This window comes from Anthonomus grandis, chromosome 4 (genome assembly GCF_022605725.1).
Source record: "Anthonomus grandis grandis chromosome 4, icAntGran1.3, whole genome shotgun sequence".
Lineage (NCBI taxonomy): Eukaryota > Metazoa > Arthropoda > Insecta > Coleoptera > Curculionidae > Anthonomus > Anthonomus grandis.
In genome coordinates, this window is record NC_065549.1 from 11052971 (window position 1) to 11080128 (window position 27158).

The following is a 27158-nucleotide window of genomic DNA, read 5'->3' on the forward strand; positions in this document are numbered from 1 at the left end:
CTTTAATTTATTTCGTTTCATTAAGACATAATTTTCGCGGTTTCCCTTACAATTAAATGTCTCTCAAGTGGCCTGATTCAACTAAAACCAACCTTATCGCACCTTAATATTAACACAAATTTATTTGACAATTAGTTATTACTTAAACAGATGCAGGTGAATTTAAGTAATTGCAACTAACATTAAGAACTATGCGACTTGTTCAACTGGCTCTGTAAGAAGTTACAAATAAGTTTGAATAAATTTTTTAGAAAAACAGGGAGAAAATTCCTTATGAAACCAAAATAAAATGATGTCAAGTTAAATTTTTATTCTTACGCTGATTATGCCATAAAGAAAATCGTTTTTTGATGTGAATATGAAAAGCACTGTCAATGCATACTAACTTACTGCTTTGCAATGCGATTACTCTTCCCATTTACAGTATTGGTTACATCTCTAATAAGCTGAGGGTTTTTGGAGATGTACATTTGAGATAAAGCACTAAAAATCGCGGTGATTTCATCTTAACAATCTGCTTAAGATCTTTTAGCATATCAACTATTTCAATCTCGTTGATTAAGTAGCCAGCAGCGAGTTATCTAAAAGTATCTTTATTGAATCAGCTAGACTGGAAATTTTCTCTAAAGACCCTTCATCAGTATTTATGTTGCTTTGCTGATAACTTTTCAAAGACTTTTCCAAGTTGACTAAATCTCTGTAATCATGTCTGTCCTTATTAAGTTCTTTAACTAGCTTTTAGGCATTTCTACCACAATTATTTCAGAAGTAATCAAGCTTTTGTTGCAGAGTCTTATTGCTATTATCAGTATTTTCAGCCGCTTTTAAGCATTCAATTGTTTGTTCCAGTGGTTCTTGAAGCCTAATAATGACAGCAGCAACAATTTCAGGTTTATCATTTTCTTTTCTAAGTTTCTTAACGTCATTCCTTACAATGAAAGAATTTAAAATTTGTTCAAGTTTCTGCAAAGCTTTTTGTGAGCATCACTTAATGATTGTGAAATGTTAGAAATGACCTGCTAAAAGTCTTGTAGGGGTATCAAAAAGGTTTTCAGTAATTGGGTCTCGATTAGCAGTAGACGATTTTGCTCCAAGCAACTTTCCGAGTTCTTACAACATTTATTCAATTGTTTAGGGTCAAATTTACGTTTTGGTTTTTATAGCAGTGAGCTCATTTTGACTTGACTTTAATAAACAGATTACCTTCAATGATCAAAAGAAATGAGGTTGCTTAAAGCTTCGTATGTATACCTGGTCAGTTATTAATTAATTTTCATCCCTTTGAAATAGCCGCTGCAGTCAAGCATTTAAATTATTGATGTTTGCTAAGCTCTAAAAGCAGCTTTGGAAATTATGATATGTGCTGCTTTTGCATTTGTTCCATTGGCATTCTTGAGTTTTTCACAGGTTCAATATATTGTCACTTTCAAAGTCAGGGAAGCCAGATCACTTAAGCCTTTTGTACAAGTTCTAGCAAAAGTTTGATCACTGATTCATTAGTCTCAAGTTGAGCTAAAGAAGCCACTATTTCTGACACAGATTTTTCAAATAATGATAGCCCAGTTTTCAAAAAATTTTTTTAAAAGCTTGTACCTCAGTAACTGTCGGCCTCTATACTGGATCTTTGAACTGCGTTTCAACTTCATCTAATTTTTCAAAAGGTTCTCTTAGTTGCCTTAAGTGCTCTACTTCCTTGCCAGATATTGTCAAACTTTTATCAATTTTTTAAGGATTCCTCAATAGCTTTACCAGGTTCTTCAATAATACTCAACTTGACTCTCTGATGAAGAAGGTGTAGGAGGAACTGGTTCATTATCCTTGATCACTTTGTGAACTGTTACCATCAATTCCTTAAGTTAAACTTTGCTTAAGTGACCGACCACCGGCAGAACAACTTCATAGAGATTTATTGGGCTTAACAAACAACTCCGATTTTTCTTTGCATTTTCTACACCTATCATCTCCTATCGTGCGGTCTCTTACAATATGCTTTAAGTAGTTCCACGTCTTCATTAGCTGGTCTTGAATGGCTATAGCAAAGTCGTCTATTTCAGGAAAGAGCTCTCCTCTCTTCAACCACGTGTTTAATGCAAAATCGAGTTCATAAGGGTGTCTCACATGCCATTCAGGCATGACAGTCCTTGCCATTCCCGATGTTTCTTCTCCTTGCTACATATCTGTTTATTTCTTTGTCTTTTCTATCTCTTGTTCTTGATTTCTATAAATCCTCTACCTCCCTAATTGCAAGGAAGTGTAATTCTGACTGTACTTGACTTAAATGGTGTTTGCGGTGTAGAGTCATCTCAATTCACTCTAAAAGAATATGTGAGAACTGGTATAGTCCTGGTGTTAAGAGCCTTAAACATGTTCTTGCTGGTTAGGTTGGTCCTACATCCTTTCTTGACTTTTACGAGGTTTGTGAGGTTTTCCTTTATTTTGTTATGTTCAGTTCTCTTGGGTTGCTCGTATTCAAGATGCTTGTACGTGTCTTCTCCTATCATACTCTCTATGAGCCTCCCATCTCCTTATTGTACGTTTTTGAATAAACACACATTTTTCTATAGTTTCGATCTTCCACTAGTCCAATACAAATTTCTTGCTAATGACATTAGAAACACTTCTACCTGTTGGATGAGTTGCTTAAACTTGTCATGTGACGGAGCATAAAGTTTGAGGTCATCCACATATAACTGATGATCTTATTAGTCTTTCAGGAAGTATCCTGTTCCTGTTCTATTCAGTGTCTTAGACAGTAGACTTAGGGCTAAGAGAACTAGAGCTACTAAATCTTCTTCTGGACCACTTTAAGTATAGTGGGGTCAATGTTGCTCTTTACATCCTTTCTACATCCTTTTTGTTCTTCAGTCATTTTATTAAGATCCTTTATGTGGTTTTTTAATAGAATCTTTATAATCCTATAAATAGTCTGTAGGTAGGTGAGCACTGTTTTTTGAAGGATCTCTAGATTGTTTTCCTTTTAGTAAAACGTAGGTTCTACCCCTTGTAATAAACGAGAGGACTTTCTCGAGATTTTTAAGAAAATCCTCTATGAACGGTGCTAGTTTTTTGTAAGAAATTGGTAGTTTTTTATACCAGAAGTTATGCAGACGGTCACTATCAGGGTTTTTCTAACTATTACTGTTTTTGACAATTTCAGAAACTCGTTTCTCACTTAGTTCTGGTTGTTTCATTGCTCCTACATCTGTATTCTCATCTTCTTTTTCAACCACTTAGGAATGACCTGTTTCAATGCTTTGTTTATCTGGTATTATTGCTTTCTTCGAGTCTTCTTGATTGAGTGTTCAGTGAGCTGTAGAACTTCTTCCATTATTCCTTGTGGTTTACCCTCTTTTTCCTGTTTCATTGTAAATATCTTCTCAACCTAGTACTGAGCGCATTGAGCTTCATTATTATTATTATTAATGCAGTATATACAGAATCACGCTGCTACCAATGGCACGTGTCAAGATCAGTTGGTAGTAGGGCTTTTTTTAAGAAATTTTTATATCGTTTAGAAAAAAATTCCCTTAACAGATATTACTATTGGTAGAATATCTATTCTAGACAAATTCTATATTCTTTTCATTTCTATTACTAGATCTTAGCATTTCAATTTTTTTGTTCTCCGTTTTTGTGACATTTTGGGTTAGTGGGATGGCCACGTCATCGATCATTCCCGTTTTCTTAGTTTTGTTGGCTGTGATTTTTTTATGTCCACATCGGTGATAATAAGTCTAGCACAATATAGTGTAAACTGGTGATTCTCTATAACTGTAGAAGATAAGTACTTATATTCTAGTATTCTTTTCTTCTTCGGATATCTGTCAGTACTCTATTGTTTCTCCTACTGTGTTGCACTTTCTGCATTTGTTGTTAACTTTGAGCACATGTCTTTCGTAGTTTTTTGTTCTAATAATTTTATCGCGTATAGCGAGGATAAGACCTTTCGTTTCTAGATGTAAGTTAACCTTTTGAAGGAAATACATTAAAAGACCTTAGTCTATAGGTTGGTAGGACATTTATTCAGCATATTGTCCCTGTATAGTCTTTTGTCTCCAGCTTTTTTAGCTTTGCTTGTATACATGACTGCATGTTCGATGTTTGAGCTCAGTGACAGACTGACAATGACTTGTCTCGCAAGTGGACTAGGTTACCTCTGGATTATTATTATTAAATTGTTATTTTGTGCAAAAAGTCGAAAAAAATACCACAAAATGACTTTATCTTCAGAATATTGAAACTTTGCAAGGCAAAAACAAAATAATTTGCAATATTGCCGTACTTGAAGAAATTCCATAAGTTGTAACTAAAAGTAGATTGGTATTGACGAATGAATCATTCAAGTAGTTTTAAATTAGTTATCACATACAGTATCGGACAAAATTAGAGAGACTCGACTACTTACGTCTTTTATGTAAGATAAAAATGATTAAATTCCTCTTTTTGTGCTAAAGGATGTTATGTTTTGAAGTAGTTTAAAAAGGCACTAAAATAAATTTAAAAAAAAAACATTTCTCAAGATTTATTAGGAAAAATTAAAAAATGCAAAAAATTCTGTGCGACAAAATTAGAGAGACTTATCCTTAAAGTACATTTGTACCCTATACTAATGAAACTAACCTAATACTTTGTCCGGTACCCTTTATTCTGGATAACTTTTTCACATCTATTCGGCATCGATCCAATGAGATTCGAAATTACAGCCGGATCCATTGATTTCCAGGCATTCTCGATTTCTTTAAATAATTGAGCACGATTCCCGATGTTTTTAGTGCGAATCTTTTTCTCTATAATCTCCAAAGATTTTCAATTGGGTTCAAGTCCGGCGATTGCGGTGGCCATTTTAAAACTTGAATTTTGTTAGCCAAAAACCATTCCTTCACAAGTTTGGCCGTATGTTTGGGGTCGTTATCGTGTTGGAACGTCAATCTTAGCGGCATTTCCCATTCGGCGTAAGGCAACATTACATCTTCCAGTATAGTCCCATACATAAATCTATCCATAGTGCCCTCAATTTTGTGGATAGGACCCATTCCATAACCCGAAAAACAACCCCAAACCATTAAATTGACACCTCCGTGCTTCACAGTACCAGAAACATATTTTGGATCAAGCCTTTTGTTTGCTGGGCGATGTACGAACTGCGCTCCATCACTTCCAAAAATATTATATTTAGACTCGTCACTAAACAAAACCTTATTCCAGTCCTTAGCTGTCCAGTAACGGTGACGTGTTGCAAATAACATTCTAGCAGCTACATTTTTTTTTGATAGATAGATTTTTTTTGATAGGGGTTTTTTTGCTGGTCTCCTTCCAGGAACCCCGCCTCCACTAATCGCCGCTGCACAGTCCTGGATGAAACCCCAGGCGCCTCCAATTCAGCCAAAATCTGTGTTGAAGATAGACGCGGATTATTCTGACTTAGTCGTTTAATTCTCCTGTCCAGCAGTACTGAGGTTTTTCTCTTGCGGCCACCTCTTTTAAGGTTTGTCACGCTTCCACGGAGCTGATAATTTTTTATTGTTCTGGAAACCATTTGTTTACTGACGTTGAATTGCTCTTTTATTAATTTTTGTGAGCGACATAAAGAAAAAATTATAGGCTTCTATAATTTTTTCTTTTAGGTCTATGGAATAATGTTTACCACGAGGCATTGCTAATGATATTCTCAAACTAATAAACAGAAATTAAACTAATCGCGACTTCAGCGAAACTAAATACAAAATGAGTCTCTTTAATTCTGTCGCAGTAATTTTTTATCAATATTAAAAACATTCTTTAAATAAATGTAAACATGAGCTACAAAAATGAATTGTTGATAATAGAATTCTTGTCAACTCCGGTATACACTGCTTAACAAATATTAATTTTATTTCAAGTACAAAAAATTGGAGTTGGCAAATAGAGAAGTCTCTCTAATTTTGTCCGATACTGTAAGTGAAGTCATTATTCCCCAATATTCATATTAAATTTATACATTTTCATGTTTTTCCGTAAAATTTCCTGATTTACCTAAATTTGACTTTATTGAACGTTAATTTTAACATAAATTTGTTTGACAATTAGCTATTTGCTTTAAAACTCAAGTACAACATCTGTTCACAATTTATATCACCAAACAATGACGATGTAATTCATGAGTAAAATTCTAACGTTAAATCAATGTCCTTCATTGTTAGGTGTAATTTTCTGGTTTACATCTAACTCACGTTAAAAAAAATATATTATTTTTAAATAAAATAATATTCATTTTGCATTTTGTCTTAATACAATGCATAGAAGTCAGATTTCCAGTCAGATTTAAGGTTGCTTCATTAAGAACTATTTTTCCATATTTCGTTCTCTCCCAATTCAGTGGGCGCAAAAATGGTTTCAATTTTTAAAGCTTTTTTTTCATTAAAATGCACGGCAAGACTCTTCTGCACTGAAAAAAATTACCCATCTGCTGATACCCTTTCATAAATAATATTGTTTATTTATATAGAGAAACCAGCAATTGTTTTAAAATGTCTTCTTGAGCTAAACCTGATCTAGACTAGCTTTGGAGATTTAAAGTTCTGAGTCTTTCCAAGCTAAAACGATCTGGCCTAGCCTAGAATTACCCACAATAATGGACAGAAAAATAGTGAATTTAAGGTTATTTGAACTTTTCTTTTTAAAATCAACTGTTTAAGACCTTTGCCGACCTCTAAACAACTCGGATCCCCTAGGTCTAAAATAAGGGTTTGCTAATATCACCTTGACGTCGCACAATAACTTCAGAATACTTAATCCAATAGAAACTGCGTACCATTACTTACCATCAACCTTCTGTTCCGTTATCTCAGTTGCAATGACCATGTCCTACTTTCTGACGTAACCGTAAAAGGGTGAAATTTTGTTGAGAATTCTATTCCCAATCTATGTGTAGAATACCAAAAATAATGATAAATGCAAATCTATCGGTTGCATGTTTGCATTCCTGTCAAAAAAAATCCCTAACGGAAAGACTCTCCACCAATCCAATTCAACCCAATTTAAGCCAACTCATGTGAATGTTTTAATTGGGGAATTTTAATCAGAGAATTATAATTTGGGAGCTCAAACGTGTCACTATTTTGCAGTGCAATAGTCCCACATTCTGGGGTAAAGGCCTAACGGTAATTTTTTGGTCGAGAACCATTCTCGATCAACCGTTAGAACCTATAAAACTAATATAAAATTCTTTTTAGGTCCACCAGATCCTCCAAGCGGTACGCCGACCATTACAACCTACACGGACACAGTAACAGTGGCGTGGAGTAGTTCTCCTTATGACGGGGGTAAAAAGGTACTCGGATACGCGGTGGAGTACTCCATGTTCGGCAGCGACATCTGGTCTACTGTGGTGGATGATTGCATTTACCTGAGCCATGTTATTGTAGGGTTACAACCTGGTGGACGGTACGTCTTCAGGGTGAGAGCTTTTAATGTGCACGGGCTCAGTAGGCCTAGTGTGGAATCGGATATTGTCCAGTTGGAGGAGCATAGTAAGTATTTTTTTAATTTTTAGAGTTTATTTTTTTATTCAGATTCATGCAGTTGATATTGACAATGATAGTGAAACGTTTCGGCAATTGTTTAATTATGGAAACATCTACTGACACTGGTATTCAATGGTACTGAATAATGTGAAGTTTAAGTCTCGTATTAATAGATGCCAATTTTTTTTTTTGGAATAGATAAGAAAGCCTTGACATTTGAAATATTTTTTTTTAATTAAGAACATTCCTATAATATTCTAAAATGACATTCTAGAAACGTTTTTTAATAGTTATTCTAGAAATATTCTTTCAGTCCTAAACGTTTATGCTTCAGCAGAACTTCAGCAGAAAATTCCAAAATCTCTAAACATGACAATAGATAAAATTCATTCAAATTAAATTTTGAAATTGGTCAAAAACACAAATTTGTTTTTGATTATCCAAGATCTTGGAAATCTTTCAGGTGTGTCCCATTTAACACCTTCATTTATAGGGGTAAAAAATTAAAGGCGATCTGATACCTGATGCAGGTTGTTAGAAACATTCTTTTGGACTAAAACGCTAAGTTTAAGCAGGACTATAACCGAAAAATTTTGGAAATGTTTTTAATTTTTGATTTTTTTTCCCAAAATCTGCAAATATATGACACTGATAATTTAATTTTGATAAATGCCAAAAAGCTACTTTTTTAATTATTTTAGTTTTCCGAAGCCTCTCAGGTATGTCCTATTTAAAACCTCGATTCAATTCCAAGATGACAGCCATGTACCATTTATGTCGTAACAGTAGAAATTTGAATGGTATATAAGAAGAATATTTCGGATATGTCGATGTCCCCAGTTAAAAAAATTAGTACATTCTGAAAAGTTCTTCCAGAAATATGTATTAAACATTCTAGAAATTTTTACTTACTTTAAAATAATGAAGTTTTAGTAGAAGTTTAAAAAAATATCCATGGAACCTTTTTTGTTGCTATTTTTTATCAAATTCTAATGGAATTCTTCAATTAAATCCTAAAAAAATATTAAATTTGGAAAAGTTTTTAAAAAATTTCCTTAGGAATATTTTAAATATCCTGGAAACTTTCGGAAGAATTTGGGAAAAAATTAAAATGTAATTTTTCTTTAAATTTTAAAAAGGAAATTTAGTTTTTTACCTTAATTCATTGATCTGGTATCCCTTATTATCCCATCAAAAAATTTTCTAATAAAGTTTCTTTTGCTGTTAAAAATTGAAATTAGATGCTGATTAATATTTCGAAAATTCGAATTTTCGAAAAATTCCTTTTTTTACCTCTACCTAACACTTTGATCCATTATAGCGTATTACACATGTAGCTTTTGCTAAATAAAGATTAATATTTCATTATTTTTTTTTTAATTTCTCCCTAAGGAAAATTAAGTTTTTTACCTTAACATTTTGATCCATTATACGTCATTCTATTAAAAAAAAATAATTCTTCTACTTTTTAGAAATTTTCCAAAATAAAGATTTTTTTTTTAGATTTTCGAAAATTTTTTAGATATGTTTAGGAAAACATGAAAGTTTTTTTAAAATTTCATTCAAATCATAAGGAAAATGACGTTTTGTACCTTGACACTTTTATCCATTATCTTATCTATTTAAAGAAAATTAATGTTTGAACTGTTTCAAAAATTTTCTTATGAGGATTCTGTTTTTTTCGTTGATTTTTAGTTCGAAATTTATTCATTTGTACGAAAGAAGTTTCATACTTCTATTCCATTAAAAACAATCAACTTTTGAATTCTGTAAATTGTTCTTATGAAGATTTTTTTTGGTCGGTTTTCAGATTCGAATTTTTAAAGAATTTGTTCCTAAAAATCCCGAGTTTTTTTAAAATAATATAATTTCTATCCATTATCTTTAATATATAAAATAAATTGAACTTTTTATTTTTTCTTTACAAAAAATTAAATACTTTATATTATTGTCTTATTATTTCTGGATTTCCAAATAATAATGAGGAGAAACTATTAAGTTTTTCTTAACTTTTTTTTAACCCTTTGTGTGCTAGTGTGCCTGCGGTGAGGACACTTACAAATTAATTTTTGCTGACGGTCCTGGTGTGCTTACAGCGAAGATATCATTGATGACGTATGCGGAAGCGTGTCGCTCCTCTAAATTTAAGCGCCAATAAGAGTCGAGTATTATTTGGACAGTTTGCGTATTAATGTTCGCACGTGGTATTGTTGTGGTAACAAGTTTCCCTGTTTTTTGGTTGTTAGAGCAGTTTTTGGGACCATGGGTGGTAAGATTTGCTTTTATATTAGAAATAAAATATCTAGGATGATATTTATGTTATCGCTATTAATGCAATTTTGAGAAAAAGGTATCAGTTTTATAAAAAATATATGGTGTGCTCAGGGCGGTGACACCAGTCTCTTAGGCAAATAATTTTCTCAAAATTTCATGAGTATTTTTTTAACGGTTTTTTATAGGATTTTATTTTTATTTACAGATAAATTTTATAACAAGCTTATAAATCTCAACTCCAATGACCTGTATGATTATTTGGAAGAAATTCCTTGTGACAACATTAGCAAGTTAGGAGATGTTAGTGAAGATGAGATTAAAGGGGACGCAGAAATAGTAGGCCCAACGGCAGCGGCGTCGCCAGCAATTGATTTGTATGACATAGAAAATATGCCTATTATATTTGGGAATGATACTTTGTCCCAAGACACTGATGCTGCCTTAGCCGAATGGAGCAGTGAGGCTGAGCTATTTTTGTCACTCATACGAGCCCAGGAAAATCGCAAAAAAACTATATGGACTAACTCCCACTCACACTGTGTTCGAAATTTTAAAGAATTTGGAGAAGAAATAGGACCAAACATTCCCACCGATATAGAAACTCCTACCGACATGTTTTTGCATATATTCCCTGAGCATTTGTTAGACCACATAGCTTTTCAAACTAACTTATATGCCTTGCAAAGAAACGGAGGTAATAGTCATGCATTTACGCCTGCTAATGTAAAGGAAATAAAGGGTTTTATTGCAATAAATTTGTTAATGGGCATAAAAAAGCTACCCAGCTACAAGGATTACTGGTCCTCACGATTGGAAATGAGAGATCCATTCATAAGTTCAATAATGTCAAGAGACAGGTTTTCATGGATGTTAGTCAACCTGCACCTAAACGACAACTCTGTACAGCCTGGCCGTGATCACCAAAACTTTGATAAGCTTTACAAATTACCGCCTTTGTTAGAAGTATTATCTGATACATATAAAAATGCTTTGAACCAAGTCAACATCAAGCTATTGACGAGTCGATGATCCGATTCAAAGGACGAAGCTCCCTAAAACAGTATATGCCAAAGAAACCAGTAAAACGTGGCTATAAAGTTTGGATTCGTTCCATTCCATGAAAATTCAGGATACGTATGTCAACTTCAGATTTACACTGGTAATATAGGTCAAATGACCGAAAAGTCTCTTGGTGGTAGAGTTGTTAGAGACCTTACGAGAGACTTAGTTGGAACAGGGTACGAAATATATTTTGACAATTATTTTAATTCGGTCGAGCTGCAAAAACAACTGCAAACTGAGTTGATTTACGCTTGCGGTACCGTCAGAAAAGATCGAAAGAATCTACCAACAGATCTACTAGATGACAAGCAGTTAACAAGGGGTGAATTCGATTGGAGAGTTAGCACTGATGGGTTGACATTTTTGAAATGGATGGATAATAGGCCAGTCCATTTTTTAACTAATTATCTGGATCCATGCAAAAATCAGTGGGTTTCCCGCAAAAAAAAGATGGTTCCGCCGAAGATGTTACTTGTCCTGAACTAGTAAAGAAATATAATACGCATATGGGATACGTGGATAAGACGGGCATGCTAAAAACTCTTTATGAGGTTGACCGAAAGTCGAAAAAGTGGTGGCATAGAATTTTTTTCTATTTCATAGATTTATCCTTAGTAAATGCATTCATATTGTATCAAAAAAGAATGGATTCCAATGCGCAACTTTCGCTAAAACTTTTTCGACTTTCAGTGGGCCTAGGACTTGTGGGAGCTGAACAAGGTTTACCGAAAAGGGGTCGGCCATCAGCAACGTACTGTACCATACGAAATTCGGTACGACTCTTGTACCTGCCTCTGGCATGTGGGAACCTGGAAGATGTGCTTTTTGTACAAGGTAGCTGTTGATATTACATTGATAAATAAATAAACATAGTTAATTATTGTTATTTTTTTAGGTGTGATGTTGCCATGTGCCTTTTAGAAAAGAAAAACTGTTTCCCTCAATATCATACCAAATAAATTTTTTATAATCAATATATTTTTCTATATAGCAATAAAAAGTTAGTTTTTGCCAATTCTTTTTGTTTATCTGTCTAGTGTCCTTACAGTGAGCACACCTCATTGTAACTAACTCATATGCAAAAAAAAAGATTTAATATTAAAAACATACTAAATAATCTTTAATTAATTGAGCAAAACAAAAATTTTCACCAAAAGTTAAAAAATAATAAATCCGGCCTCAAAGGGTTAAATTAAGTAAGTCTTTAATTTTTAATTTGGAAACATTTCTGAAATATTTTAGGGCACCAGTAACCTAAATAGTAACATAAAAAGAACGGAATATATTAAGGAATTAATAATAAAGCAAACTTTTAAAATTTAAAGAATTAAATTTAACAGGATTTGAACCCAATATCTCCATAAAATTACAACTTTTGTAACTCTTGCACTAAAAAAAGGATTTATTTACGGAGCTTGTACATACCAGCATACAAAACGAACTAATTAATTTAACAACTACCAAAATGATTTTCTTGTATAAAAAACAATTTGTTAACATTAATGAATCGTAATCATTCATTTAACATAACAATATATGGGACGACAGCCAAAAAAAGCCCCTGCTAACAATAGTTCATTAAAATACTTATGATTAAAAAAAAACCAATTTATGGTGGTATTGTACTACATTTTATTATCTTTGTATTGTACCTAACAAGGTAATAAGGTGATGTTGTAAAATACCGTAAATTTATTCAGTGGTAAAAGCAAGAAAATTGTTATGTGACTTTTATTAATTTAATTTATATAGTGATTCACTGGCTTTAGTACAATGATTCATTGTTTTCATTATTCTATAATGACCATCGTTAGAATTCAAAAAATATTGTTTGATATTGTCGTATGTTATGCTATAGCTCCCTAATAATATAATGACTTGTTTCTATTTAAGCATACAAATTTTTGTTAAGGTGTGCTATGCTGAGAAAATATATTTACTTAGTAATGTTATACCAGTGTAAAAGGTTAAAATTAAGACCATTAAGTTAAAAAATATCAGTGCCAGTTAGTTATTATTAGTTATGATGGATCATTCTGATGGTATATGACAGTCTAACAAGTCTAAGTTGAAATCTATATAGTTTGGTATATGTGTATTTTTTTGTGTGTAAATTAACGTAAGAATTACGTAAATGTAACGTCAATATAATGATTTTGGGACGTAACCTAACCTCAACCCTGGTAATATCTAAGATATTCCAGCAATTTCCTATTAAGGTCTCATTATAAGTGTATTATAAGGCTGTTTCCGTTAAACATTCCTGGGATATCAGTTTAAGATTTCTTATTAGTGTTTAATTTACGAATAAATGTTTTTTATATTTTTTTGAGTTTATACATATAATCATAAATTTAAAAATTATTATTCCAAGAAAACCTATTTTTTCGTAAATGAATTGTCTAAAACAAAAATTTAAGAAAACGAAGGCAAATCAAACGTTTCAAAATTTAAAAAAAAAAGTTTTTTAATTTAATTTCCATTAATAAGATTTTAGGAATGAACAGGAGACTAAAAATAAAACTCCTGAATAATATTTAATATTATCAAAATTAAAGTCGAGGCTAAGATCATTCTTTTAAATAATTTAGCTTGTTTTTATAAATTATGTAATCAAAATATAGTAAAAATAACTTAAAAAATTAAAATATTAAACAGATAATATATAAAACAATAAAATTTTCTAAACCCTATAAACATAAATTTAAAACTAATCTCTTATTAATTTATACAGGATTCTCCCTTCCTCTTATCTTTTGAATGCGTTCATATAAAAATTTGGCACACATAATTAAATAAAATAATTACATAAATAAATTAATTGCCCAAATACTACTTTTTGGTCCCCAGCTCATTTTGCAAAACTGCAAAATGGCGGCGGGACGCCATTTTGAAAAATTAAATTAAATAGAAAAGGAGCTCATGCGGTACATCGTTTGAAAGGTCTCATGGTCCTAGAATATAAAATATCATTACTTCTACCTATAGCAAAATGGCAGCTTTTCAAAATCAAGTAGTTCAATTCAAGTAGTGATGTAAAGGGTAATATTACCGAGGTAACATTACCGGTAATTTTGGTAATATTACGTAATATTACTGCAAGACCGGTAACAATTTCTAAGCAATTATTAAGCATCACAGGGTACAATTTCTTCGTATATTGATAACATATCCTCTCAAGAAAACAACAAGATTGATGAAATACTGGCAAGGGCTATTTATGTCTCAGGAGCCCCATTAGATATGACAACAAAAAAAGTATGGTTAGATGTGTTCAAAACAATGAGATGCGCATATAAATCGCCTTCTCATTATCAGTTGTCAAATCCACTACTCGAATCCGAGTACACTAGAGTACAAGCTGCACTTTTTTCAAAAATTAGTGAAGCACCTATCTTAAGCTTACAAATAATGGATGGTTGGTCAAATTGTAGAAATGACTCTATATCCAATTTTGTTATTAATACGCCTCTTCCGGTATTTTATAAATCAATCCATACCGAAGATAACAGACATTTAGCAACATTTTTGACCTCAGAAATTGAAAAAGTATTGGAAGAATTGGATTTCAAATTTTTTGGCTATTGTCACTGACAACGGAGCTAACATAAAAAAGGCTGTTGAAATAGCTAGCAGCAAGTACAATTACATAACTAATTATGGTTGTATTTGTCACGGTCTAAACCTTCTGGTTGAAGACTTCATGAAATTAGACCATTTTGCCAATTTTAAAACGAACATAATTTCAATTGTATCAGAGTTGAAAAATTCGCAGATTTTACATGCAAGGTTTGAAAAAATCCAGTTAAACAAAACGGGGCAATACATCTCTTTAAAATTGGCGGTGAACAGGCTTACCGTGGAAAGAGCCGGAAAACTAACCTATATTGCCCATAATTATAATTTACTAAACGAAGATCATTCAAGAAGAGAAAAAGCTACTGAGGATTCTGAGGAAAAAAATTGAAAAAGAAGATCTCGGTTTCGAAATTATAGACTTGACTGAATTAACCAAGGAGAAAGAAGAATCAGACGAAGAGGTTGGGGATGATGAGGATGATTTACCATTATCCACTCTATTACGTAGTTCATTCTGACTCGTTTTTTTTGTGTTTCCTAATGTTTTTACAGTTTTGAATTAAAATAACTAGTATTAGTTAAAAAGCTGTTTTTTTTAAATAAATTACCAATATTACCGTAATATTACCGGTAATATTACCGATTTTTAAATTACAGCAAAAGAGACAAATCACATAAAAAATCTGATAAATTCGTGTCAAATATTAAACCAAGATTTTTGGCTAATGACGTATAGGGAATTTTTTCATTTCATTTCATCAAGGTTTCTTCATCATTTCACATTCATTTCATTATTTTTATGGTTTTTTTCACCAGAAATATTCTGATTATTTGTTTCTCAGGTAGTTGAACTATTTTTTTTTTATTTCAGGCAATTAAATTAAATATTTCTTTTTATATAATTAAATCTTATGCGGTTAAATCTCTACTCTTTTAATGTAATTAAGTCACGATTTTTTCTTGAATTTCAGACAGTGGAACTACAGTTTTTATTCCAACTGGTTACCTTACGTACGTTATTTTTTTGTTAATTTCGTACAGCAAAACCATATATTTATCTTATTTTAAGTAAACATTTTTGAACCATCGTTTTTCTATTTCAGCCAATTGGCCCAAGTTCGTCCCTTTAGGAACTTCAGGTGAATAAACCATTTTATTCCAGGCAGTTTACCCAAAAAATTATTCTTTTTTTGTATTTTAGGCTGGTCTTGGCGTATTTTTCATGTAATTAAATGGTGATTTTTTGATATTTCAGGCAATTTATGCGCTTTTTTTTTGTAAATTTTTGGGTGGCTAAGTTTATTTGAAACACGATTTTTATTTAATTTCAGATAATTAAACTACAATTTTTTAAACCACGATTTTGAGCTACATATTTTTTTGTTGTTTTTTAACACATAAGCCATCTATTTATCTCTAATCAACCAGAAAGTAAATAAATACGTTTTATCGCTATCATTACCAAAGAGTTCAAGGTTTGCTTTCTGTGGACTACTCTCCAATAATAGATAGCATTTTGCAATTGGTTATTGAAGAAGTGGGTAGAAAATCAGAACTTTCCATTCCAAATTCATTGGAGTTTCATTTACGGGGTCATTTAAAACAAATTACTTAATTGAATTGAAAATGGATTTAGTCAGATTCGCAACATTATGGTATTTGCAAAAGGAGGTCTCTTTCTATGGAGGTCCCTTAGAAAACGGGTGGTTAAGTGCATTGACGCAGGTGGCAGTCACTTTGAATATTTATTTTCATGTACGCGGACAAGCCGCTGCTCACGAAACATTTAGAGTATTTAACAGTAAATTAAAAATTTGTAAAATAAATCTAATGTAATTAAAGTAACTTTTCAATTTGAACTAAATGCGTTTTGATGAAACAGGACAGGCATTTTGAAATTTTCCTCAAGGCCAAGTTATTTTTTCTGACCAATTATTCAAATTTTATACACTTGACACATTTTCTTCAAACGCTCTTTACTCGAAAACGGTACACTGGTAATTTTCAGATTTTTCTTTATGAGAATAAGATCTAATGCCACTTAATTATTTTGTCGTTTGCCAAATTTCATGATTTTGCGACAGTTGATTCAACAAATAAAGAGCAAAAAATCACTTTGCCAGCGCCGTCTTTAAATGGTTCTTAATGGTTAAATCTCTTCCTTTGGAGACGGTTTAGGAAAAAAAACTCTTATATTAAAATAAATGGTATTATAATAACGTATGACACACCCCTGAAGTAGCAGTCCGGACTTTTGTCAGTGAAACCCTGCAAATGAAATGAAAAGGTGATATAGAAGAAAAGTAGAAAAGTTAAGTCTCCGTGCTTATATCTCTGTCTGGGTTATCACAAAGTATGATAATAAAATGGTCTTCATTCCATGTAACCTAAAAAACTGTGCACAAAAAATACACGTTCAAAAATTCATCATACAGGAGTATGAAAATAAAAAATTATATAGAAAAAAAGTGAAAAAGTTCAATTAATAAATCTCCTAACCTTCCTAAAAAAATATTCAATTTTTCCAGACGAATCTTCATCGTTCGAGCACCGCCTGGTCGTTCCAGAACCTGGACCAGAATTCAAATCGCGCTACGAAGTCCAAGAAGAACTGGGCAAAGGCCGTTTCGGTGTGGTACATAAAGTGATCGATAAATCCACGAATCAAAAATTAGCCGCCAAGTTTATTAAGTGTAGAACCCAAAAAGACAAAGATAAAGTAAGAAAACCCCTCTTGATATTTAACACCTTATTGCTAATAAAAAATAATTTTTAGGTACAAGACGAAATAGACATTATGAATCTCCTTAGGCACCAAAAGCTTCTTCAACTGGCCGCGGCCTTTGAGCATCCAAAAGAGATGGTCATGGTCATGGAATAGTAAGTTATAACTCTATGTTACTTAAACCGTAATAATTCATGGTATTTTCAGTATTTCTGGGGGTGAACTATTTGAGAGGGTGGTGGCAGATGATTTTACCCTTACAGAAAAAGACTGTATCCTCTTTATGAGGCAAATTTGTGAAGGGGTGGCCTACATGCACTCACAGAACATCGTCCATTTAGACTTAAAACCTGAGAATATTATGTGCCACACCAGGACGTCACACGAAATTAAAATTATTGACTTTGGGTAAACCTATCGACATTTCAAAGGCTCTGGATAGCAAAAAAAAATTTTTTTTGCAGGCTGGCTCAGAAAATCCATCCAGATGTCCCGGTACGAGTTTTATTTGGTACTCCAGAGTTTATCCCTCCAGAAATAATCAATTATGAGCCGATTGGTGTGCAATCAGACATGTGGTCTTTAGGAGTAATTTGTTATGTACTGTGAGTACTTCATACGTTTTATATATACAGGATTTTATGTAATTTTTAATATCTTTTAGACTTTCTGGGCTTTCTCCTTTTATGGGCGATACGGATTCGGAAACTTTTGCAAATATCACTAGGGCCGACTACGATTTTGAAGATGAGGCTTTTAATACAGTTTCTCAAGACGCCAGGGATTTTATCAGTGCACTTTTAGTGAAAAGAAAAGAGTAAGTAAATAATGAGAAAACTTGCTAAAGAAGATTCAAATCTCGATTTTTTATAATAGGGACAGAATACCAGCAGATCAATGTCTGAGGCACGTCTGGTTGGATCCAGATAATCATCAGGAAACGGTCGTTTTGTCCACGGATAAGTTGAAAAAGTTCATTATTAGGCGAAAGTGGCAGGTAAGGCAGCAGTTTAACATTTGCGTTTTGTTTTAAGTTTTTATGAGTGAATATTGTGAAAGAGTGTGCAGAAAAAACATTCGGTCTAGAGGAAGTCATGCAGAGTATTGCAAAATTTACTGCTGATATATAAAATGTGATTTTGCAAAACTTAGTCTCTATAATGTTCTTATTTTGGTTTTTTATTTAATTTTGACTCCCTGTACTCTACAATATATATTTTTTCTTATAATAATCTATCGATTAACTCCTGTAAATATTGCCAAAAAATTTATGAAAAATCCCTGTGTTTACTGCAGGTTTTAAGTAATTTTTTTGACAAAAGGTTTGGTTACTTTGATTCCACATTTTCAGAAGACACTTGTAAATTTCGCAATTGATGATATTCTAAGCTTTTATTTTATTTTCTTGCATTTTAAATACTAATTTTCTATACTTATCACTATATCTCTCGTAAAAAGTCCGTAAATGTGGGTGTACTCCATATTTCTATTACTGATGTCTTTAATAGGTTAAATGAGTTAAATCCGTATGTTGATCCTGGCCCAGATGACATCACTGTGGTTATCTTGCGGTCAAGTAAATTTGTACTTGTCAAATTCTAATGCAATATTTTTAATCGATTATTAAATAGAGGAATGTAACTCCAATTTCCAAAGATGGAAATGCTGAGAATTATTGCCTTATATATAAGACATCATTAATCTTCAAAATGAGGCATTGGTGGTTGATAGAGTTGCACCACTGTTTACGCATGTTAGAGTAGGTGGTTTCATGAAGGGTTGATCCACTATTACCAACCTGTTGTCTTATGAACAGGCTTTATTGGAGGCTTTGGAGAATAGGTGGCAGGTTGTTGATTTAATTTATACCGATTTTACCAAAGCCTTTAATAAGTTTGATCTTGACTTGCCTATCAGGAAACTTTTGACATTGGGAATTGTTTGGGATCTGTTGAGCTTTTTTAAGGCTTAGTTAAAATAAAACAAGCAGTTAAAATAAAAAACTCTGTCTTGAAAAGTGGTGACTCATTTTCTATAACTCTTTTAGACTCATTTTCTATAATTTCCAGGGACTTGAAACAATTTTACATTTTCCCCAGGAACTTGGAATAATTTGTTGTGCTTTGCAGGTATTCAGTGTCATTTTCCATGACGTCAACTATAAATATTTTTTTGGGTCTCTTAGATACTTGGAGGCATTTCTCCTCTTGTTCTAAAGATTTGAAATCCTTTTAATTTCCGCCAAAGTTTTATCCACTTTTTTTAAATTTTAATTAATTTTTGATGCACAATTTACTCACTTTACCTGGTTTAAAAAGATTTTCTAGAAATTTTGCTTTTTTTCATAAATGCATGCCCTGTTTATAGAATTTCTAATAATTTTTATCAAAAAACTTTTCGAAATAATTTTCGAAAGTTTATAGTCAATAAAATTTTCGAAAATGTCCGCAAAAATTTCATCAAATCTGTTTTGCATTTTAATTACTTTTTGGTGCAAAATTTGGTAACTACTTGCTGTATCGAAATTTCTTAGAACCATAACGTAGAACATGGGTGTCACAATTCTTTCGATATTGAAATTCGGAATTGTCTATAGACCACGTATGTACGTACCTGGCAGGGTGTTGTACTCGGTAGAGCAGTGTATAAGATGCCGAACGATATAAACACTTCACAGTAGTAGTACGATTGAACATTTCCATCTTTCTTCCATTTTCCATCCATCTTTTTCTTTATTAATATGTATACTTTAATTTGATTTTTGGTATTATTATCCCAATTCTACGTGCCTCTAGTTACATTTCCGTTTATTTCTAGATCAAGCTCTTTTTTGGTTGTATACAAGAAATTAGCGAAGGGCAGGTTTTAATCAATATGCTTTTTTATATTATGTTGTTCTTCATAATACTATTTAAATTTCATTTTGATGTATTACCTACGTATCTACCTAATTTTGTTTTTGTTTATTACCATCACGTCCTGATTCTAGAGTTTCCAATACTTCATTCACCAAAAAACTTGTCAAGTCTCGATAATGTTAGTAAAAATTTTTCCAGTTCAGAATTTAACTAATTCTTTTGCATTTTAAGTCATGTTTGGAGCAGAATTTTTTCGCTTTAAAAAACGCAAACTTTCAGTAGTTTCACTATAACACTTGTGACATGCTCTGGAAGGTTTTATTCTATTCATTTGCGTTTTAAGTCATTTTTGGAGTAAAGTTAGGTTACTTTACTTTTCCTTAAAAATTTCTTGAAAATCTAAATATCCAGAGAATGTTCCTCAAAGTTTTAAGAAATTTGTAAAAGCTTTATGCAATTTTTGTCTGTGTTTCCTAATTACTTTTAGATTTTTTTTCGCAATATTTTATATATTTTAAATCGGTTCACGACTCACGTAAAATGTAATATAAACTTTTTTACTGTGTATATCACTGTGTCTTTAACAATTTAACAATTAATAAAAATCAATAACAATTTATTGATTTTTGTAACTTCTTTGACTATCTTCATTAGATGAAAACATAAGGCATATTTTTTGTATTTGGTATACTTCAGGTTTTAGTATTAAAATATTGTAGAAATCAAAATATGCCCTTTGAATAATCCTTATAGAGCAAAACTTTGTATGTTTTTTTTTATTCTGAAGGACATTTCTCCTCCATAACCTTAAATTTCATTTCCTTTACAAATTTTCCAAAATGAAATATTTGCAGATTTATTTTTATAATCCGAAAAATCTTTTTGACTGTTTTTCAAATTTTCATTCATCAACCACTTATTTCCACTGAAAAACTTCGATAATAAAAACTTTTTGAAAATAATTGACTTTCACTACTAGTGTTTTTGAACTTCTGTTTTGCTTTTTCCTTCTGGTTTGCTTCTTCCATCTTATCTCAATACTATACCTCGACTAATCTTCAATCAAAATTGCACAGTCGTCTGCAAAATTACACCGTTGGTATTTTCTGCACATTTTTACTCATTTTCCTAACCACGCATGTGTGTTATTTTTCGCTTCCTAACATAGAAAACTGGAAACGCCATACGCGCCCTGGGCAGAATGGCAACACTATCCGCGAGCAGACGAAACAGCGCCAATTCCAACCCCACCACTCCAAGAACATCCATCTCTGGCACCCTTATGCCCCGAATGGGTAGCGTAGATGAGGACAAACTGATCAGAAAAGTCGAGAGCGTGAACATCAGCAGGATCATCACCGACTCATTTGACGAGAGTGACGAGCAACGCCAAAAAGAAACCGTATGTGAAGAAGAAGAGAAACAGTCGGAAACATCCAATTCTGTAGATCCGGACACGACAGACGACATCCTCACTCAACTTCCACGGAGCGAAAGCAGAACCAAAAAAGAAGTGAGAACGCGCGCTTGTAGCGAGAGAAGCGATAGCGGTATTAGCGATTGTTCGACGCAGACTCACATGACTTCCAATAGTTGTAACTCGACTCCTTTATTGGGTAAAAAGTTTCCGATTAACGAGGAGGGAGAGTACAAGGAGGCGCATCACTACGTCTCATCTACGACGATAAATCTGAGACCGTTCCGGGATAATTTTAGGGGGAGTAGTGAGGAGAGCGACGTGAGTAAGGGAAGCACGGAGTCGGATCTCAGTACTGGTGGAGGAGGCAAGAAGATCTCTGGGAGGCTCGAGAGTAAGATTGAGAGCTTTAATGCGAATGTTGCTACTGTTAAGAGTGAGTTTGTTTTTTTTTGTTTGCATAAATGTTGCTTTTAATAAGTAAAGCATGTTTTGATGTAATAATGACAACATTTTACTCATTATTGTATCGAAACATGCGTTGTATTGCAAAACTATTTTTCCATTTCAGTCTTACAACGAATAAGGCGTCGATCCGCCATTTCGAATTGAAACAGTCAATTTAATGTCAACGTTTTCTATTTTTAAACCATGTATCGTATCTTTCTTTCTATAATTTTTTTTTACAATATGGCCCTCATCTGCCATTTAAAAATATCGTCATTGTCATTTTTACGTCAAAATGACGATTGCTATAATTTAAAACTGTCATATTTTTGTGAAAATGGTTAATTTTCGATTATGCATAATATTTCGATTATATCACAAGACTTTTCATTAAGGTTTTTTCCATTTTGAATTTTTAAACTGTCATTTTTAAATCAATTATTGGAGTAATTTGTAAAACTAGAATCGTAATTTTGGCTTTCCGCCATTATGTGGGAATCGCAAAGTACCGTAAAATGGGGAAACATTGGCCGATTTTTTTTTACTATTAGGCTTATAATAAAATACTTGTTAAACTCTATGGTATGTAATTTTTATTTATGCATCATAATGGATGTTCCCATAGATTTTGTACTTCAGTCTGCATGTATAATAAATTGCTTATCAAAAAAAAAATTTTTTTTTCAAGTTGGCCAAAGTTACCTTGAAATGGGGGAACTTTGTCCCGTGCATGTTAATTAGGTCTTGGGTTAATGCTACACTGAAACGTAGGAGGTTAAATTGATTTTAGGTAAATAAAAGCTTAAGAAAAAGTACTGGCGGTTTTTCAAACAGATAATAAACAGAAAAAATGCAAAATTTACAACAAAAAAATTATTTTAATGAAATTTATTGCAAATAATCAACACATTTGATATTATGATATAACCAGAGACAAAATATCAAAAACACTTTATCCTAATGCTTTGCAAAAATATCCTACATCTATATTAAAAATTACACTTATTTGTCAACAAAATTGTCAATTTCTGAAACTTTGTACTGATTTCTCTTAGATACCAGTTTTGGCTCGTTAATTTTCATAATGACGTCTTCCCAACTGTACAAAAATTCGTGCTTTTTTTCTGGCCACCTCAAAATTTAATTCCTTTTTTCATACAATCTACTCTAGGTCCTTCTTCTGAAATCTTGATAATTTTTCCAGGATATTGGTTGGCATTAAACGTTACCAACACAAAATCGCCTATTTTTAAATTAGCACGACTTGGTCTCTCAATATCAGGAATTTGAACAACCTCATTATTCTCGTCTTCAATCAAATCAGAAAATGAATCGCTTAGATTATCAGATTCTAAATCATTTTCGTTTAAAGAGCTCTGAGAAGAGCTTGAAGAAAAATTTCGTCTTGGCTTAGCGGATTTTTGTTTTGAAGATTTAGGCTTGGTATCTGGGCTTATTAGGTCACTCGAACTTATGCTTTTCCCAGCAGGAACCTGCAATTTTATTCTTCTTTGCTTGGTCCTATTTTCAGTTTCCAAATATTCTGCACGTTTTGCCTCTATCTGTTCCAAAAAAGCTGAACCCAACCCAACCCAACCCAACCCATCATGTTTTTATTCACTTCAGTCAAGTTTTTTGGTAGGCGATCAAGTAACATTTGCTTCTTTAAAGGATAAATCCCACATTTTTTAAAACCAGAAATTATATTCTGGCTTTTATCTATTTCTAGATTTTGAATTAGTTCTTTAAGTAAGGGTGGAAACAAATCCTTGGGAATACTCAAGTATTCCCTTCGGGAATCAGGTTTTGATTCTTTCCACTTGGTTAAAATATTTCGCCAAGCTCTTTTTAGTGGGGCAAAAAATGCCACATCCAATGGTTGGGTGAGATAAATTGTGTTTGGCGGCAAACGTACGAATCTTATATTTATTCTTAACCCTTTCGCTAATATGCGACGAGAGGTTGTCACCTAATAAAAGAACAGGTCCATATTCGTTTCTCACTTTTGGAAGAAAATGATATTCAGACCAATCTTCAAATGTAGGTCCGTCAAACCACCCACTCTTGGAGCGGTTGTAGCGACTTCTTGGGGGGCCATTTTCTGTCCAAGTAGTCCAGAGATGCTCGGCCTTGTATACAACATAAGGAGCAAGGCATTTTCCTTCTGCATTGCCACAAAACAACAGAAGTGGCATTTTTGCTAAAATTGCATATTTTTTCAAGATACTTAGCCCCTCTTTTAAAAAATGACTTTTTTGTTTCCTGGGTCGTCACTAAGATTGGTCTCATCGTAATTCCATATTCGAGAGGTGGAATGTTTTCTAAAGCAACTGCCAAGTTTTCCATATAGTCATTCAATGCCGCTTCAAAAACTTCTGCTCGAACTCTCTTTATATAGGAACTAATTCGTTGGGATAAGTTTTTATGACGCAGCAAGTAAGATTTTGTCCACTCATATCCAGGCAGATATCTTTGAACAATGAAATACGGGATCCTTTTTTGTCTAAGTAAGCTTTAACAGCCACCCGAAAGTCTGTTGCAACTACAGGAACACCGAAATCTGCTAACTTGATAAGATGTTGTTCAAAAGCATTTTCTTCTTTTTTTCATTTCTACGCATCTGAAAAGACTGGAGATCGGCTAATAGTTTTGGAGTGTTTGCCCTTTAATTTATTTTTGATTGTAGATCTAGGAATCCCATAAGTTGCGGCAGCAATTCATTGAGACATTCGACCTGATCTTATCTTTTGTAAGCATTCTTCCAGTTTTTCAGATGTATAACGTTTTTTTGAGTGTCGAGGCATTACTAACCTTCCTGAAAAAAAATATGTAAAATATTTGTTGCTAGTTGTTGAGATAACACTGGCCCGCGGGCCAATGTTACCCCTAAACATGGGCCAAAGTTACCCTAAATCATATTATCCAGGACAACAACAAAAGGAGAGTTAATAATATAACTAAAAAATATGTTACGCTCTATTTTATAGTCAACTATAAAGCCAATATACTTACCGAGATACTAGAACTATCCTAACAATTGGTGCCGATTAAAGTTTTAATGCGTAAGTTATTGAATAAAAATCGACCTGTCGGCCTCAAGATCACCTTTCGACTGAAAAACATGCGGTCGCCGTCGCGCGGCTGTTAATGAAAGTACAAAAACGCCCTCTATCGACTGGAGTTTACACAATAGAGTTGGTATTTACTTTTTTGGCGCAATTTTTAAAATAATCTTTTTTCTTAATGTGGGCCAAAGTTGTCCGCAAAGGGTTAATGTTTCCCCACTTGACGGTATTCTTTTTTTCGTATCAGATTTTCTTAAAAAATTATAGTTTTTAAAATTGAAACTATCATTAGTATCATTGTATTTTAATAATAAGATATTGTAAGATCATTATTTTAATTTCAAATTTTTCAATATGGCGTTCATCCGCCATTTTAGACCTAGTGAACTTTATACAGTATGTTTTTTGTGCGATTTTCCAGAAAAAGTTACTTTTTAAAGTATTTCTATCAGTTATTATTACTATTTTCTTTCATCAGTTAGGCGCCCCAGCAGAGAGTTCATAAATTCGGAAAATTTTTAAAATATCACTTGAGTGGGAATCTTCTAGAAGGGAATAAATTAACTGAAATAAAATTGAATTAATCTTTTGTTTTTTCCAGACAAACCGCCCCAACCGTCAGAGAGCCTAAAACGTCTACCAATCTACTCCTCACGCACTGTACAGGAGGTGATAAAGAAATTCGACAGCCAACGAACAGAGCCAGAAAAAATTACATCTCCGATTATTCTCCTGACAAATTCTCCGGACCTCATTCGGAAAACCTACCAATCCTCCCCTGTACAGTCCAAAAACCTAAAAAATGGAAAAACTCCAGACTCTCCCAAAATCACCATTGAAAAAACCTCACCAACCACCAGAGTATCCAAAATAGATCGACTCGTACAAAAACTGGAAAAATCCGATCAGGTCGATGACAAACTGTTCGTTACAGCCACTCCTACAGTAAGGTACAGAAGTCCATCTCCAAGCCTACTAAGAAAAACCCAAGCAGTTATAAATAAGGAAAAATGTAATATGCAGATACACAGAGTGAAGCCGAATTTAGACCATAAAAATGGAGACCATTTAAGATCACCCAAACCCAGACTAAGAGGTAACAATGAGGGTTTCCAGAAAGTCGCAGCTTTCTGGAATAGTCCTAAAACTTAATAAATACGACTTGTTAACTTTTTAACCTCAAAAAGACTAAATTATTGTAGCTTATAGACCTAATACATCATCCCAGTTACTATATTATGATTTGTTGTGAATATTATTTGTTGTATATTACCTGAAAATATCCTTATTATTTTTGTGTTACCTTTGATTGTATTTTATTAAATTATTATTATATGTAAAAATAATTATAAATGTATACATGATATGTATCCTTTTAAGCCTATCCTGTGAGCATAAATATTTATGTGGTTATTTAGAATTGATAATAAAATATTATTTTATTAATGTTTTGGTTTATATCCTTCCATGACTGCTTTTCAAACAACAAAGCCCTAATAACATAATATATTCAAATAAACAGTCTACATTTATTTGTAAAAACTAAAGCTTTTTATTTTATGCGGGCTCTGAAGCAACTCACGCACAGTAGTATTCCAGAGAAAATCGGACTAAAATCGTTTTTTTTTTGGAAAGCGCGCTCAATATAGTGGAATATAATTCAAATTTGGCGCCATATACGGTACTTAAATTTCCCTCCAAACCTGCGCGCACGCGTTTCCGTTGAAAGCTGTCATTGCTACAAACGTCATTTTTAATTCGTAATGCAGCCACTAGGTTCACTAAATTTCCGTCAGTGACAGTTGACTGTTCTATTGGATTCTGTAGGCGGTGGTGTCAGACTTATATAATTTTCCTAGGCGTATTTCTTGATTTTCTAAGAATAAAGGTGCTGTATTTAGATTTAACGAACTTACCTGTCTTAAGGTCAATCGTAATTATCTAATGAAAACGTCTTTTGAAGTATGGTCTTGAGATACTCTCTGCAGCACACGTTTAAAGATGTCCGTCCCTGGTCTAGTCTGTTGCTACGTAGCACAGGCCATACGGCGATGTGTACTTGAGCGACTTCTGACCATAACTCATGACAGTTTAAAATTGTAGCGGGAAAATAAAGAAAAACATGACCATGCATTTGAGGAGTAATCTCTTCGAATGAAGCTCTCAGCATATAATTATGATCGAACTTTACAAAGGTAAGTTCGTTTGATCGTTAATTATATTGCTTTA

General features: G+C 32.8%; 1 protein-coding gene and 1 long non-coding RNA gene across 2 annotated transcripts in view; both read left to right on the forward strand.

The window, feature by feature from the left end:
- LOC126735716 (nuclear anchorage protein 1-like) overlaps positions 1-26375 on the forward strand; it is a 178206-nt gene extending 151831 nt beyond the window's left edge. Inside the window, exons 55-63 of the mRNA XM_050439795.1 lie at positions 7212-7508; positions 16946-17136; positions 17194-17297; positions 17350-17550; positions 17607-17747; positions 17807-17959; positions 18019-18139; positions 21169-21853; positions 25531-26375. Of these exons, the coding sequence (XP_050295752.1) occupies positions 7212-7508; positions 16946-17136; positions 17194-17297; positions 17350-17550; positions 17607-17747; positions 17807-17959; positions 18019-18139; positions 21169-21853; positions 25531-26081 (2444 nt within the window). The 3' untranslated portion in view covers positions 26082-26375. The remainder of the gene's footprint in view (positions 1-7211; positions 7509-16945; positions 17137-17193; positions 17298-17349; positions 17551-17606; positions 17748-17806; positions 17960-18018; positions 18140-21168; positions 21854-25530) is intronic.
- Positions 9802-11853, forward strand: LOC126735737 (uncharacterized). The gene is made up of 2 exons (XR_007660497.1): positions 9802-11672; positions 11734-11853. It is a non-coding gene; the product is annotated as an uncharacterized LOC126735737 (long non-coding RNA).
- Positions 26376-27158: the final 783 nt, after the last annotated feature.